Source organism: Lycium barbarum, chromosome 9 (assembly GCF_019175385.1).
Source record: "Lycium barbarum isolate Lr01 chromosome 9, ASM1917538v2, whole genome shotgun sequence".
NCBI classification, from domain to species: domain Eukaryota; kingdom Viridiplantae; phylum Streptophyta; class Magnoliopsida; order Solanales; family Solanaceae; genus Lycium; species Lycium barbarum.
The window spans coordinates 9302017-9318817 of NC_083345.1; the positions used below are offsets into that span (position 1 = coordinate 9302017).

Here is a 16801-nt window from a genome sequence, read left to right on the forward strand (position 1 = left end):
CTATTAGGTTCATGACACATATTGTCCATTTTAATCGAACATATTTAATCGATTTGTTTATCAGGTTAAGTCATCGTCGAGCATAAAAACATGCATACTATGTGAACTCGTGTTATGCAGTGTAAAGTTTTTCATTATTCTCTCCTATTCCGTTGTGAAATTCGTTTAAGGTGTCATGTGTACCCATTCTTCAGAAGCTTACCAACTTAGAAGATTGTCGGTCCTTCTATTTGACCCGGCCTCATCTGCCTCACCTTTATTATGGACGTCACATTTGATAAGACAAATAATAATAATAATTGAAAAAAATGACCACATTTAGGATTCAAACCTATAACCTATATCAATTTTTGAACCCTCCTTACCATTATATTTTAATATTTTCTTATGTCACGAAGATTCAGAAACATATATAAATTTTTTTTTATATTTTTACCCATTTTTACAATATGATTTTCCTATTGAATTCCCTCGATTGAACTTAGATCCACCATTGGTTGGATAGATAACATTTTTCCACCCTCAAACAAATGTCTCAAATTCGAGCACGAGAATGAAGAAACTTCCGGTAAAGAATATTTTCCCCTTCTAATAGTTCTTATGCAGCGAAAATTTAAATTAGTCGGACCAAATTAAATTATCGAATACCAAACACATAAAAGACATAAAAATAAAAGATAAAATACAGGGTGTCATAGACAAATACAGGGTGTCAAGAGACAAATAAAAGAGAAAAGAAAGACAACAGAAGAGAATAATATATCATATACATGTAAAGCTCTACCTCTTCTCATGACAAGAAAGATACTACTCATCTCACCCCTATAAATAGCAAGTACCTTTCTTTACAAATTCCAACACTTAGTGAAAACCAATAATCATAAGAAGAGAAAGAAACAAACAAAAACATAGGAAGAATGGAGAAAAAGGTTCATCCATTACTTAGAGGTGGAAGAAGAGAAACAAAGTATAGTCATGGCTTTTCTTCATCAGATATGGAAACTTTGACCAGTATTTGTGAAACTCTTCTTCCTCCTCTTCCTCAAAATTCACTTGAAAAAAATGGCCATAAAATTCAATACCTTCATAAAGCTTCTGGTTCTCAGTATCCAATTCCTGATGAGGTACAAAAAGATGTAGTAATTTTTACATAAATAGCCAGCCGGGTTCAATATTTACTTATTCTAGCCGGTATACACAGATTATACACTAATTATACACCATTGTTTGACTATTTTTAATTTAAGCAGTTGGGCGAGCTGCTATTTAGATTAATTCTTCAAAAGAGATGGGATTTTTACACAAATAGCACGTCGGGTTCAATATTTATTTTTTCTAGCCTGTATACATGGTTATTCATCTGCGGACTGTTTTTAATTTAAGCAGTTGGGTGAGCGGCTATTTAGATTAATTCTTCAAAAAAAAAAAAAAATTGATAAAAACCCCATCTTTTTCCTTTTCTTTTTTTGGGGTGAATTGAATTAATTTAGTGTTTTTCTGTTTTTTGGATAATTTGCAGGTTGCAGAGGTTTTAATGAAAATGGATTTTTTTGAAGCAAGAATCTTGGTGTGGGGTTTGTTAAGAATCCTATCAACAAGAATTGGGACTTTATTACTCTGTGGATTATTTTGTTTTAGCAAAAGTTGGCCTTGCATCAATAAATTCTCTGATATTCCATTGGAGAAAAGAGAAATTGTGCTGCAAAAATGGTTCAAGAACAGATTTTTAACTCCTGTTAGATTGGCATTTCTGTTTGTCAAGTTCTTGTGTCTCTATGTCTTCTTTACTCAGGTATATTCTTCTTTTTTTTTTCTAACATTTTTGCAAGAGTTTAAGTTTTACACGTCTTCCGTTTAAATATTTTTAACGGAAAAGAGCCAAAATTACCCATAAACTTTGAAAATAGTTCATAAATACCATTCGTTATACTTTAGGGCCAATTATACCCTTACAATTATACTATGGGATCAATTATTCTCTTATGTTTAACTGCTGCCACGTGGCATCATTCTAGCCCTTCAAAATTATTGTACCCTCAAATAATTTTTTACCCACTAAAATAACTCAATCCGACCCGAATTTTTTTTTCCAGCAAAAATAATACGAAATTATTTTTATTTTATTTTGCTGGAAAAATTATCTATATTATTTTTGCTGAAAAAAAAAATTTCGGGTCGAGTTGAGTTATTTTAGTGGGTAAAAAATTATTTGAGGGTAAAATAATTTTGAAGGGCTGAGATGATGTCACGTGACAGCAGTTAGACATAAAGGTATAATTGACCTCATAGTATAACTGTAAGGGTATAATTGACCCTAAAGTATAACGAAGGGTATGGATGAACTATTTTTCAAAGTTCAGGGGTAATTTTGGCCCTTTTCCGTATTTTTAAACTGCCATGTCATCCAAATAATATTTATAGGTACATTTTCTTGAAATGTAAGATTTGAAAATAAAATATATTACCTGTAATAAGTGACTTGATAATGTAAAAATTATTTATTTGACAATGCTTTGTTCATTTTTTTTTTTTTTTGAGTCAAACATGGCACATAGTTTAAAAGGGCTTTGTTGTCTTTTCATCCTTTTTTCTTTTGTACTATATTATTTCTTGTGATACGCGCAACAAACTAAGTTAGAAATCAAGGCAACTTTACAATTATGCAAGTACTTTATTAGATATCTTTCTTGATTTGGGAATTAACAAACAAATAACAATTAATAAATTTGTTTTCCTCAATATAGCTAGCTTGACTCGAGCGTACTTGAAGAATTGGTCATTAATAAGTTTCATATTTTAATGCATCAGATCACATCAATATCTGCAATTTGTACTATCATCAAGCTGACATTATTATTAACAAGCATCATGTTATTTAAATTTTGCTTATTTTTATTTCCAAGTTTCTTTCAAATAATTGAAAATTAGTAGGTGCATGAAACACATAATTTATGTATTGTACAGAGAAAGGATATTCTGATACTATTAAACGATTTTTTTTTAATAAAAAAACTACCAATTTAATGACAGTTGATCCTTTTCTTTACTAGCTAATCCCAACGGAATAAATGGTATGCAAAAAAAAAAAAAAGCCTTATATCAAAGTCACTTGACTTATAATTGATTAGTCACTGTTTATTTGTTGAAAAATAATAATTTATAATTGTCTTTTCTAGAAGTTAGGTGGCTGAAAATGATACTTTAGCTCTTTTGTTTGGAGTTCACATATGGTAACAGTTACTGTCAATGTCCTTTTATTTTGGTTCCAAGATTTTAATGTACACCTTTTGAGTACATGATTCCAATTATAGTTTTCAACTCTTCTTACCCTCTGTTTGGATGGTTGTTTTTCCCGTGGTTCATTAATGTACAGTATAGTATGGTACAGTATGGTGTTATATTGTATTGTACTGTATTAATGAACACAATGTTTGGATAGACTGTATCGTTTGTTGTGATTTAATAATATTTGTATTGTTTGGTTTGACTGTATGGTACTGTATAATAACTTGTAAGTTTACTAAAATACCCTTAACTCTTAATTAGAAATTAGCTTATATATATTAATAAAACTCAGGTAAAGAATAAAATAGGAACTTTAAAAAATAAGTAGGTAGTGAGTGGGGGTGGTGGAGGGGTGGGTGGTGTGAGGTGGGCGGTTGTGGGATGAGGGTGGGGGTAGTGGCTGGTAGGGTGGGGGTGAGTGGTAGTGCGGTTGGGTGGTGGTGGGGTACTGGGTGGTGGAGGGGTGGGTGGTGTGAAGTGGATGTTTGTGGGATAAGGATGGGGGTAGTGGGTGGTAGGGTGGGGGTGAGTGGTTGTGGGGGTGGGTGGTGGTGAGGGGTAGTGGGTGGTAGAGGCATGGGTGGTGTGAGGTGGGTGGTAGGGCAGGGGTTGGGGTGGGTGGTAAGGCAGGGGTTGGGGTGGGTGGTAAGGCAGGGGTGGGAGTGGGGGTGGGGGTGGGTGGTAGGGTGGGTAGGATGGATGGTGGAGGGTGGGGTATAATGGGAAATGAAATACGTAACTACGGAAAAACCATCAAATCCGTGGTTACAAAAATTGGGACTTTTCATGGTTATATAACCATGGGATGAACCACGGGTTTACAACACCATACCACATAATTTTAAGAACAATGAAAACAAACATGATTTCATACAAAACCATACATTAATAAACCACGGGAAACCACCATCCAAACAGGGGGTTAGTATTCTGTGGTCTTGAATGAAAAATGAGATAAAAACAACAACTAACAACCAATTTATGTTTTCTTGATCACAAAGTACTTAAAAGTGGCACCAGGTTGCTTTTCTTTTATTATGAGCTATGTTACTTGAACTTTTCAAAAATACTGTTGGATATGTGTCGGATCCTTCAAAAACTCTGCATTTTTAGAGGATTGACATGGTGTGACAACATTTTTTAAGGGTTCGAGCAACACAATCTATGAGATGTTTAGATATGAACAATAGCTACAACATTCAATATTAATGAGAATATCAAGTATTTGTCCGTCCCAATTTATGGATGGTGTTTGACTGGCCACATAGTTTAAAATTGGAAGAAAGATTTTTGAAATTAATTGTGGTTCAAAATAAACCATAGATTTTTGTGTGGCTAAAAATCATCTCTTTAAGGGTAAAATGGGAAACATAAAGTTAAATTATTATTAAATAGAGAAATGTGTCATTCTTTATAAGGCTGACTAAAAAGTAAAGAACGTCACATAAATTTGGACGGAGGGTGTAATTGATATTGAATCTTTGTAATATTTCTTCTGTTTAGCTTTCTTACTTTCACAGTCCAGTCATTTAGAGGGGAATTTTGATCATAAATTAGTAGATTTATTGGACCTACTATTTATCTTAACTTAGACATAATTTGTGAGTGCTTTTGATTTTACATTCAACGAATTTGCATCCTCTGATTCAAGAAAGTTAACAAAAAATCCACATAAACTAGCTAAAAAATGCTGAATTGTGTGTCCTTTTCATGACATAGGTTGGTGAAAATTCTAAAAATCCAGCATGGGATGACATGGGATATCAAGTAGACAATGAAGAGAATCCTTCAGAAACACCAGATGAGAGACCTCTTCAAAAGGGAATTGTAGAGACTATATATGAAACAGAATCAAGTATTGTCAAGTCCCTTGTCCAAAAAGGCCTAAAAGTCATAGAAGACACCAAAAACAACATGTACAAAGTTCAGTGTGATGTTGTCATTGTTGGTTCAGGATGTGGTGGAGGTGTTGCAGCAAGTGTTCTTGCAAGTTCTGGCCAGAAAGTCGTCGTTCTCGAGAAAGGAAATTACTTCACAAAATCAGACTATTCTTCTCTTGAAGGACCCTCCCAGAGTCAACTGTATGAATCAGGAGGAATACTTCATCTTTGGATGGTAAAATTCTGATCTTGGCAGGTTCAACAGTTGGTGGTGGCTCCGCCGTTAATTGGTCAGCCTGCATTAAGACTCCTGATTCCGTTATACAAGAATGGGGCGATGATAAAGGGATCCCAATTTTCCAAAGCCCCAAGTATGTTTCAGCCATGGACAAAGTTTGTGAACGAATCGGTGTGACAGAGAAGTGCACACAGGAAGGTCTCCAGAATCAAATTCTCCGAAAAGGATGTGAAAAACTCGGTCTTGAAGTTGAAAGTGTGCCACGAAACTCATCTGAGAATCATTATTGTGGCTCGTGTTGCTATGGCTGCAGAAGAGGTGAGAAAAAAGGAACTGATACAACTTGGCTGGTGGACGCCGTGGATTGTGGAGCAGTGATTATAACAGGATGCAAAGCTGAGGGATTCATACTAGAAAACAACAAGTATGAAAAAAAAAGAGACAAGAAATGCTTAGGAGTGATTGCAACTAGTTTGAATAAGGATATCACAAAAAGGATATGTGTTGAGGCCAAAGTGACCATTTCAGCTTGTGGTTCTCTTTTGACACCTCCACTTATGATCTCTAGTGGATTAAAAAATCCGAACATTGGCCGAAATCTCCATCTTCATCCAGTCATAATGGCATGGGGGTACTTTCCTGAATCCGATTCGGACCTCAAGGGAAAAATATATGAAGGAGGAATCATTACCTCAGTACACAAAGTGGGAAGTCATGATTCCAATGTACGAGCTATAATAGAATCTCCTATTTTAGGACCGGGATCGTTCGCTGCTTTATGTCCTTGGACATCTGGAGAGGACTTGAAGAATAGGTTACTCAAGTATTCCAGAACAGCTCATTTGTTTGCAATGGTTAAGGACGTGGGGTCTGGGAAAATCCGATCGAACGGAAGAATAAGCTATAAGTTTAATGCCACGGACGAAGAAAGTTTGAAACACGGGCTAAGACAAGCTTTAAGGATCTTGATAGCAGCAGGAGCTGATGAGGTAGGCACTCAACAAAGCGATGGACAGAGAATTAAATGTAAGGGAAAAAGTGAAAAAGAACTCGAGGCTTTTCTTGACATGGTCACAGCAGCAAAGGGGCCAAAGTCACTTGTAAAGGAGTTTACAACTTATAGTTCTGCTCATCAGATGGGGAGCTGCAGGATGGGAACGAGTGAAAAAGATAGCGCGGTTGATGAGAACGGGCAGAGTTGGGAAGCAGATGGATTATTTGTTTGTGATGCTAGTGTTCTGCCAGGTGCTGTTGGCGTAAATCCCATGATCACTATCCAGTCCACAGCATATTGCCTTTCCAAGAAGATCGCTGAAATGATAAAAGAAGGAAAATTCTCAAGATAGTGATCCTAATATATATATATATATTCTGTTTCAAAACAAATCTGTAATGCCTTGTCCTTCTTTGAGTGTTCCTACACTAGTAATTTTCATTTTAAGTTGGCATTTTTCATTTTTAACCAGTGAGATATGTATACCTAGTGGATAAAGAGGATCTCAATAAAACAAAATATTCGTTTTAAGTTTCATTTTTTGTTCGTACTTATAACACAGAAATGCAGTTGGCTTACAGCAATAATTAATGTGGATAAAGGATCAACTAGAATTGATTTAAGGCGTGGAAAGTGTTGACGACATACAATCATAACAGTGCACCAAAGTATTCAGGGAAATAAAGACTTTGATATTTACTAAGAATAATATAAGATCTCAGAGATACATTTCTGATCACATTTGAGTTAACAATGAGAAAATATACAAACAGGCAATGGAAATAACATTAGCTTAGTGCAACTTTTCTTGGCAACACTAAGATCCCTAAGGCTCATTTAATTGATAAATGATGGCGGATTCTCCACTTCCAACATTAGCGATAAATGCTTCCGATTTGCAGAAAGTACTGCTTTCCTCTTATTGAGAAAAGCCTGTCTTTGATATGCAAACATAGATCTAAAATTTATTCTAGCCATCAGAATCTGTCTCGCGGAATGGCAATGGAACTGCTTTCACTTCTCTGAATTTTCCGACATTGTTCAAGTGCTCATTTTCCAACCTAAACAATCACAAATATACAGTAAGGAATATGCATTTCCGATAAAACTAATGCTTATGCTAGGGACTTGGTGTTCCTGTAGAAGACCTTGTCGAATAACTTCCAATGAGGCAAGGAAAAAGTCAAGTAAATTCGATTCAAATAGTCCAACAGTGAAATGCATCACTGTCTACACCCAAGCTACTCTCAAGACCAAAATCAAAGCATATGATTGAAATTTAAAATATGTTCAGATATACCATATCGTTGTATGAAGAAAAAAAAAAACTTTTGAAAGAGAAAGGACTTACAACTGAAGTGTAGTAAGTGCTCGTATTATTCAGGATTAGTTAAAAGGGTAAATTTTAACATACAAAATTACATTTGTGTAGACATATTTTTAAATTACAACCCGCATAGCCACTTTTTGACAGTATACAACATTATACAACAATATACAACTTTATATACCTACTGTAGACAATGTATAAACCTTGTATATAGTGTATAAGAGGTATTTATACATACTTTTACACTAGTATACAATATTATACGAACTTATACAAGAGGTGTTTATACATAAAAGGGGTTTATACATAATGTATGTATAAGAGGTGTTTATATACACTTCTATACCATACCGTATAAAAGCGTAAAAATAGAAGAAGAGGAAACTGAAAAAATAAAGAATAATGCCAAAAAAAAAAAAAAAACATTACCTGTGTTAATTACAATTAACCACATACAAGGAACAAATTGGTGGAAAATTCATATCATATAAAGATGCAAAGTTCGAAGGAGAACGGTAAAATAGGAGCATCTGGCAGTTTGATAGGGGGCTAATGTTATGTCCCGTATTTTTTTACATTGGGAAAACCCGGATTAACTATGATAATTTAAGGCCAAGACTATTCCGGGATTTGAAGTTGAGACTTTTGACCTTTGATTTTATTTTGAGACATAAGTTATATATGAAATTGTTGGCATTGAACACTTAGGAAAAATTAGGACCACAATTCATAAATTTGGGATTCAAAAAAAAAAAAATCTTGCACTAAAAAGCCATTGTGGCCGTGTGGACTTGGAATGGTCCCACACATTGTTGTGGCTAATTTTAATTGGTCCAACACATGTGTGGGTCATAAACTAGTAGAGATATTTTTGTGGACTTAAAAGATGACTTCAAGTCATCTTTCTATCATTGTACACTTAGAATAAAAATCAAGAAAGTTGAAGAGCTTCAACTCCATAACTCACGGCCAAGAGAGGAGTAAAACCAACTCCATTTCAAGCCTTTCAAAAATTAATTCTTTGGTTCAAACCCACTAATTAAAGGTCCCTAAGTAACGTGGAAGCATTGTTGGAGCGATTAAGTCATTTGTTTAAGAGATCGCAAACCCTAGCCATTTGTGGAATTGAAGAAGAAAGGTAAGTTTTGCTCTTGTTTCATGTGTTGTGAACGTTTAATTCATGTTGTAGTATGTTAATATGGATAAAAATCATGAAATATAGTATGTTGGAAGTGGGTTGTGTGATTGGTGTGTGAGCCGTGTAATGTGGGTGTGGTTGTGTAAATGGGGGTTGTGATAGAATTGATAAATTAATTGTTGTAGCATATTTGATTGTTGTAGAGTGGAGAAGAGAATAAAAATCATCGGAATATGTATATGTGTAGTGATAGACGAATATGGGTCTTATTATATGCCGAAGATCGAATTAATATCGCTTAGCGTTTTAGTTGTCGTCGTTATGAATTCTAGTTTGGAATTGAGCATTTAATGACTTAAGATTGATGTTGAGATTGTGTGGGTTGTTTTGAGGCTTATTGTGCGTTTGACGTAATTTGTATATTTATGAAAATAATATCGTTATATTGTGAATCGTCAATACAAATCACGAATTTGAAAATGAGGAATGTGAAAAAAGGGGCTGCTCTCGGTTGGGGCTGGTTTCGGTCAAAGATGGAAAAAAAAAATGTGGGATTGTTGGAAATATTATGTGAATTGTTTAGAATGCCCTTGAATATTGTTGGTAAGGATTCGGGTTGATAATTGAATGTGTGAGCGATATTGTGGCTTGAATGTAAGCCGTTGAATTGAATATTTGGAAAGTTGTTGAATGATGTAAAAGAGAGTTACTATTGTTATTTTGCCTTTCGAATTGATTATCGATGTTGCTAGGTTGGTTATTGTGGTTGTTGTTGTTGATTTTGAGCGAATTAAATTCTCGGGTTGGCCTATTTACAGGGGAAATGCTGCCGAATTTTCTGTAGAATTTAGTGTTAGTTTGAAATAAATCGCTTAAGTGCCTATGGTTAATGTTCGATATTCGTTGGCATATTTGTAGACCTTGGGGAGCCCGAGGCGTAGATTATCGATGTTGCTAGGTTGGTTATTGTGGTTGTTGTTGTTGATTTTGAGCGAATTAAATTCTCGGGTTGGCCTATTTACAGGGGAAATGCTGCCGAATTTTCTGTAGAATTTAGTGTTAGTTTGAAATAAATAGCTTAAGTGCCTATGGTTAATGTTCGATATTCGTTGGCATATTTGTAGACCTTGGGGAGCCCGAGGCGTAGATTGGGATTTACGTTAGGTTGGCTATCTTGGAGTGCGTACGAGGTATGTAAAGCTCCAACCTTCATTCTTTTGGCATGCCTTAGTTTTGGATAGGCTAGATTACGAGTCTTTAGGAAAATCCTATGATTCGAAATCCGAGCATGATATGATCTATATATATTCCTTGGCACTCTTATGTATGATTTGATAAAAGTATGAACCATTACGTCTTTGAAATAACCGCCTTCCGAACTTTGTATAGAAAGGCTTCACTTTAAAGAATTTCGTAATTTTTGAAAGTCATATCTTTTACATACAGGCTCGGATTGTTCCAATATTTTTATAGGAGCTTGCATGATGTATAATGAGTATGATTTCCATAGGCGGGCCCGAATCGGGACAATACCCGTCCGTGGGTCCCGCGACCTTCTTTTATGTAATTTGGAGAACTTTTGAAAGCATTGAGTATGATTATTATTCCGATTTGTAAGTATGGTTATTTTACTTATGTTTGAGCCATGATATTGATTTTATGCATTTGACTACTCACGACTCTACTCGTGCATTCTGTTATCCCTTCGTCGAGTCCCGGGCCGGTTCTGTTGTCGTGTGCACTTTGATATACTCCGGAGTTATGCTGTGTCTATGGTTCGCCGAGCTACTCGCCAAAGAGGGTCGGGTTCCACTTGTATTTGGTGTTATGCTATGTATGGTGTTATGCTGTGTATGGCGTTATGCTGTGATGTGATATGTGACGGGGCTACGGAGAATTAAAACTTTCTGGTGTTATGTTGTGTTATGGCGCCATCGACGGGCGAGCGACCATATTCTTCTGTACCCTATGCATGACTTATATTTTTAAAACTAAACATTTTGATATGATTGGATTTGTACTTATGTTCGGCACTTCTGCTTCGTTTATGTCTCAGGTTTGTTTTCTGTATATTTTGCTTTGCATACTCAGTACATATTTCGTACTGACCCCCCTTTTTTTTCGGGGGGGTGGGGGGGGGGGGGCTGCGTTTCATGCCCGCAGGTACAGACGTACAGTTTGGTGATCCACCCGTTTAGGACACCCTCTTTTGCTGTTCGGAGTGCTCTTCTCATTTCAAAGCATATATTTTGGTATATATTTGTTCACTGTGTATGTATACATTTGATCAGGGGTACGGCGGGGCCCTGTCCCGCCATATGTTTCCATTGGTCTGTTTAGAGGTCTGTAGACGTATTTGTGGGTGTGTGTGCCTACTTCCGTTCAGATGTGTTTATATGACCCTATTCGCTATGGCAGCCTTGTCGGCGTGCATTTGCATATGTTTTGGGCCGTGGTGCCATTTGATAGCCTTGTCGGCTTTTGATACATTTGATAGCCTTGCCGACTTTTTGATATATGTGTATATGTGTAAGGTTGCGCTGAAATGTGTTTGAAACAGTTTGATATAATTTGAGACAGCGTATGATAATTGTGCCAGTATATGCCATTTGTATGTGATTCGATTTGGATACGTATGTTAGGGTGCCCAATTAGGGCGCTAATCACGGCCTACGGGGTTGGGTCGTGACAGCTAGCTCAGGTAATAAAAAAAATTATGGGCTAAAACGGGTAATTATTTTACGCTAATCGGCATACAATGTTATTTTCCCTAGTTAAAACTTATAACCTATATCAATTTTTGAACTCTTCTTAACACTACATTTATAACTTTTCCATTATGATGAGGATTAAAAAATATACGGGGTATAAATTTTTCGTTTACCCTATTTGCACAACATAATTTTTCGATCCTCGCAATTGAAATTAGCTTCGCCACTAGTTGGATGGATAACATCCTTCTGACCTTCTACCCTTTAAGAAAATATCTCAAATTCAAATCACGAGAATGAAAGAAACTTTTGATAAAGAGCTGTTTTCCTTCTACTAGTTCTGATTAGTTGGACCAAATTGAATTTTGAATACCAAATCACAAGACATAAAAAATAAAAGATAAAATACAGGGCCTTAAAGAAAAACAAAACAAGAAAAGCAAGGCAACATTAAAAAATACTAAGATAATTGTAAAGCTCTCCACCTTTTCTCATGCAGACAAAGACAAGAAAGATACTCATCTCACCCCTCTAAATACCAAAACTTTTCTTTACAAATTTCAACAATCATTGAAAACCAATAATCTTAAAAAGAGAAAGAAACAAGCAATAAAACATTGGAAGAATGGAGAAAAAGGTTCATCCATTACTTAGAGGTGGAAGAAGAGAGACAAGGTATAGTCATGGTTTTTCTTCATCAGATATGGAAACTTTGACCAGCATTTGTGAAACTCTTCTTCCTCCTCTTCCTCAAAACTCCCTTGAAAACAATAGCCATAAAATTCAATACCTTCATAAAGCTTCTGGCTCTCAGTATCCAATTCCTGATGAGGTAAAAAGAGATGTGATCTTTACGCAAATAGGCGGTCGGATTTACTATTTACTTTTCTTAGCCGGTATATATAGATTATACACTGATTATATGAATACTATACATATTTTATACATCTGGAGACTATTTTTAGTTTAAGCGGTTGGGTGGTCGGCTATTTAGGTTAGTTCTGTCAATTGATAAAACCCCATCTTTTATTTTTATAGGTGAATTGAAGTAATTTAAAGGGGTAACTTATTTTTTTCGTTTTTTGTTGATCATTTGCAGGTTGCAGACATTGTAACTAAAAGTTGTTTACGGGAAGCAAGAATCTTGGTGAGGGGATTATTAAGAATCCTATCAACAAGAATTGGGACATTATTACTATGCGGATTATTTTGTTTTAGTAAAAGTTGGCCTTACATCAATAAATTCTCTGATATACCATTGGAGAAAAGAGAAATTGTGCTGCAAAAATGGTTCAAGAACAGATTTTTAACACCTGTTAGATTGGCAATTGTGTTTATCAAGTTCTTGTGTCTCTATGTCTTCTTTACTCAGGTAATTTTTTTTTTTCAATTCTCTAAAATTTTTCATCAATGCTTTGCTCATTGCTTCTTGAGTCTAAACATGGCACATAGTTTCCATTTTTTTTTAAAATTTTTATAATCGTGGTGTTCGTGTTAATTTTTTGTACTACTCAATTAGTTTTACAAGATATCTGTTACCTTCCAACAACAGTATAGGTATTGGGTAACTATGTTTACCAAAGTTTCAATAGATGATAAGAAATCACCTACTCCCTCCGTTTCAATTTATATGAACTCATTTGACTGGGCACGATATTTAAGAAAGAGGAAAGACTTTTGAAACCTGTGGTTCAAAATAAGCCTTGAAAATTTGTGTGGCTGTAAATCATTTGTGGCTGTAAATAATTCATAAAGTGATTTTTTTTTCAAATTAGGAAAGATGTCATTCATTTTGACACGGACTAAAAAGAAAAAATAGATTCAAACAAATTGAAACAGAATAATATTTATGCTAAACATGACACATAGTTCAAAAGGGCTTTTTTGTATTTTCTTCATTTTCCTTTAGTATAGTTGTTCTCGTGATATGGGCAACATGTAAGTTGGATATCAAGGTACCTTTTACAATTATGCAAGTACTTATTAAACTTGGAAATTAACAAATGGCTATACATTTGTTTTCCCAAAAGCTAGCATTGAGTTGAGTGTCCTTGAAGAATTGGTCACTAGGAAGTAAATTGTGCCATCATCAAGCTGACCATTAGATAATTAACAAGCATCATCTTCTTTAAATTTTACTTATTTTTTATATTTTCAAAGATTTTTTCAATAAAAGGTAGCAAACCTAATTATTGTAAGCAATCTTTCTGAAAAAAGAAGAGAAAGTTCCTTAGTAATTGAAAATTACTAGGTGCATGAAGCACATAATTTATGTATTGTACAGAGAAAAGGGTATTCTGACATTATTAAATTAATTTGACAAAAGAATAAAACTACCAATTTAGTTTTGGATAAAGATCCTTTTCTTTACTAGCTAATCCCAACAAAACACATGAAATGCAGAAAAGTCTCATATCAAGTCACGTTATGTTGGCCCTTAAAACAGATTTGCAATTTAAAACATGTGACCATTGAAGATGAATTAATTGGCCACTGTTTATTGTTGAAAAAATCATTTATAATTGTTTTCTAGAAGTTAGGTGGCTGAAAATGATAGCTTTTTTGGAGATTTTGATATGCTAACAGTTACTGTCAATGTCCCTATTTATGTGTTTATAACTCAAATAATAGTAGTAAGTATTTTATCTGTGGACAAATTTCTTCTTTCAGTAGAAAAGGTCACCTCATCTATTATTTGGTCCCAAGATTTTAATGTACATCTTTTTGTGTACATTATTCCGATATGGTTTTGTACTTTGGTCCTTACTGTTCCAAGATCTTGAATGGAAAATGAAACTAATTTATGTTTTCTTGATCGCAGAGTACTTCAGTAGCACCAGGTTGCTTCTCTTTATTAATCACTATGTTGCTCGGACTCTTCAAATATACCGTGGGGTGTGTGTTGGATCCTCCAAAAGCTATGCATTTTGGAGGATCCGACATGAGCACGACAACATTCTTGGAAGGTTCGAGCAACACACAATTTATGTGATCTTCAAATATGAACAGTTGCTATGACATCCAATATTGATGAGAAAATCAAGTGTTTGATGTTGAATCTAAGTAACATTTCTTCTGTTTAGTTATTTTACTTTCAAATGCAGTCCAATCATTTATAGGGAGATTTTGATAATCAATTAGTAGATTTATTGGACCGATTATTTGTCTTGGACAAATTTTGTGAGTACTTCTAATTTATATTCAACAAATTTGTATCCTTTGATTCAAGGAAATTAACTAAAGAACCACATGAACTAGCTAAAAAATGATGAATTGAGTGTCCTTTTTCTTGCCATAGGTTGGTGAAGATTATAAAAATCCAGCATGGGATGACATGGGATATCAAGTAGACAATGAAGACAACTCTTCAGAAACACCTGATGAGAGACCTCTACAGAAGGGAATTGTAGAAACTATATATGAAACAGAATCAAGTATTGTCAAGTCCCTTGTCCAAAAAGGCCTAAAAGTCACAGAAGACACCAAAAACGACATGTACAAAGTTCAATGCGATGTTGTCATTGTTGGTTCAGGATGTGGTGGAGGTGTTGCAGCAAGTGTTCTTGCAAGTTCTGGCCTAAAAGTTGTCGTTCTCGAAAAAGGAAACTACTTCATTAAATCAGACTATTCTTCCTTGGAAGGACCTTCCCAAGGTCAACTGTATGAATCAGGAGGAATACTCTCAACTTGGGATGGTAAAATTATGATCTTGGCAGGATCAACGGTTGGTGGTGGCTCCGCCGTTAATTGGTCAGCTTGCATCAAGACTCCTGATTCTGTTATGCAAGAATGGGGCGACGATAAAAGAATCCCCATTTTCCAAAGCCCTGAGTATGTATCGGCTATGGACAAGGTTTGTGAACGAATCGGTGTGACTCAAAATTGCACACAAGAAGGTCTCCAGAATCAGATTCTCAGAAGAGGGTGTGAAAATCTCGGTCTTGAAGTTGAAGGCGTGCCACGAAACTCATCCGAGAATCATTATTGTGGCTCGTGCTGCTATGGCTGTAGAAGAGGTGAGAAAAAAGGAACTGATACAACTTGGCTGGTGGATGCTGTGGACTGTGGAGCAGTGATTATAACAGGATGCAAAGCCGAGAAATTCATAGTAGAAAAGAATAAGTATGGCAATCAAAGAGACAAGATATGCTTAGGAGTGATTGCAACTAGTATGAATAAAGATATCATAAAGAAGATATGTATTGAGGCAAAAGTGACCATTTCAGCTTGTGGTTCTCTTTTGACACCTCCACTTATGATCTCTAGTGGATTGAAAAATCCGAACATTGGCCGAAATCTCCATCTTCATCCAGTCATAATGGCATGGGGGTACTTTCCGGAATCCTATTCAGACCACAAGGGAAAAGTATTTGAAGGAGGAATCATTACCTCAGTACACAAAGTGGGAAGTTATGATTCCAATGTAAGAGCTATAATAGAATCTCCAATTCTAGGACCGGGATCATTCGCTGCTTTATGTCCTTGGACATCTGGAGAGGACTTGAAGAATAGGTTACTCAAGTATTCCAGAACAGCTCATTTATTTGCAATGGTTAAAGACGTAGGATCGGGAAAAGTAAGACCAGACGGAAGAATAAGCTATAACTTCAACGCCATGGACATAGAAAGTTTGAAACACGGGCTAAGACAAGCTTTAAGGATCTTGATAGCAGCAGGAGCTGATGAGGTAGGCACTCAACAAAGCGATGGACAGAGAATTAAATGTAAGGGAAAAAGTGAAAAAGAACTCGAGGCTTTTCTTGACACAGTCACAGCAGCAATGGGGCCAAAGTCACTTGTAAAGGAGTTTACAACTTATAGTTCTGCTCATCAGATGGGGAGCTGCAGGATGGGAACGAGTGAAAAAGATAGCGCGGTTGATGAGAACGGGCAGAGTTGGGAAGCAGATGGATTATTTGTTTGTGATGCTAGTGTTCTGCCAGGTGCTGTTGGTGTAAATCCCATGATCACTATTCAGTCCACAGCATATTGCCTTTCCAAGAAGATTGCTGAAATGATAAAAGAAGGAAAATTCTCAAGATAAGTGATCCTCTCTCTCTATATATATATTCTGTTTCAATACAAATTTTTAATGCCTTGTCCTTCTTTGAATGTTCCTACACTTGTAATTTTCATTTTAAGTTAAACAGTTTTCATTTTTAACCAGTGAGATATGTATACCTAGTGGATAAGGAGGATCTCAATAAAACAAAATATTCGTGTTA

General features: G+C 35.5%; 2 protein-coding genes across 2 annotated transcripts; both read left to right on the forward strand.

Moving 5' to 3' along the window:
• The first annotated feature begins 771 nt into the window (after positions 1–771).
• Positions 772–6934, forward strand: LOC132609038 (long-chain-alcohol oxidase FAO1-like). The gene is given in 4 exon segments (XM_060322865.1): positions 772–1124; positions 1520–1792; positions 5005–5386; positions 5389–6934. Coding segments are annotated over 4 exon segments (2223 nt in total). The 5' UTR covers positions 772–917; the 3' UTR covers positions 6750–6934.
• Positions 6935–11846: 4912 nt separating this feature from the next.
• Positions 11847–16801, forward strand: LOC132608894 (long-chain-alcohol oxidase FAO1-like). The gene is made up of 3 exons (XM_060322675.1): positions 11847–12408; positions 12676–12948; positions 14875–16801. Exons 1-3 carry the CDS (start codon positions 12202–12204, stop codon positions 16618–16620), a joined length of 2226 nt encoding a protein of 741 aa, XP_060178658.1. The 5' UTR covers positions 11847–12201; the 3' UTR covers positions 16621–16801.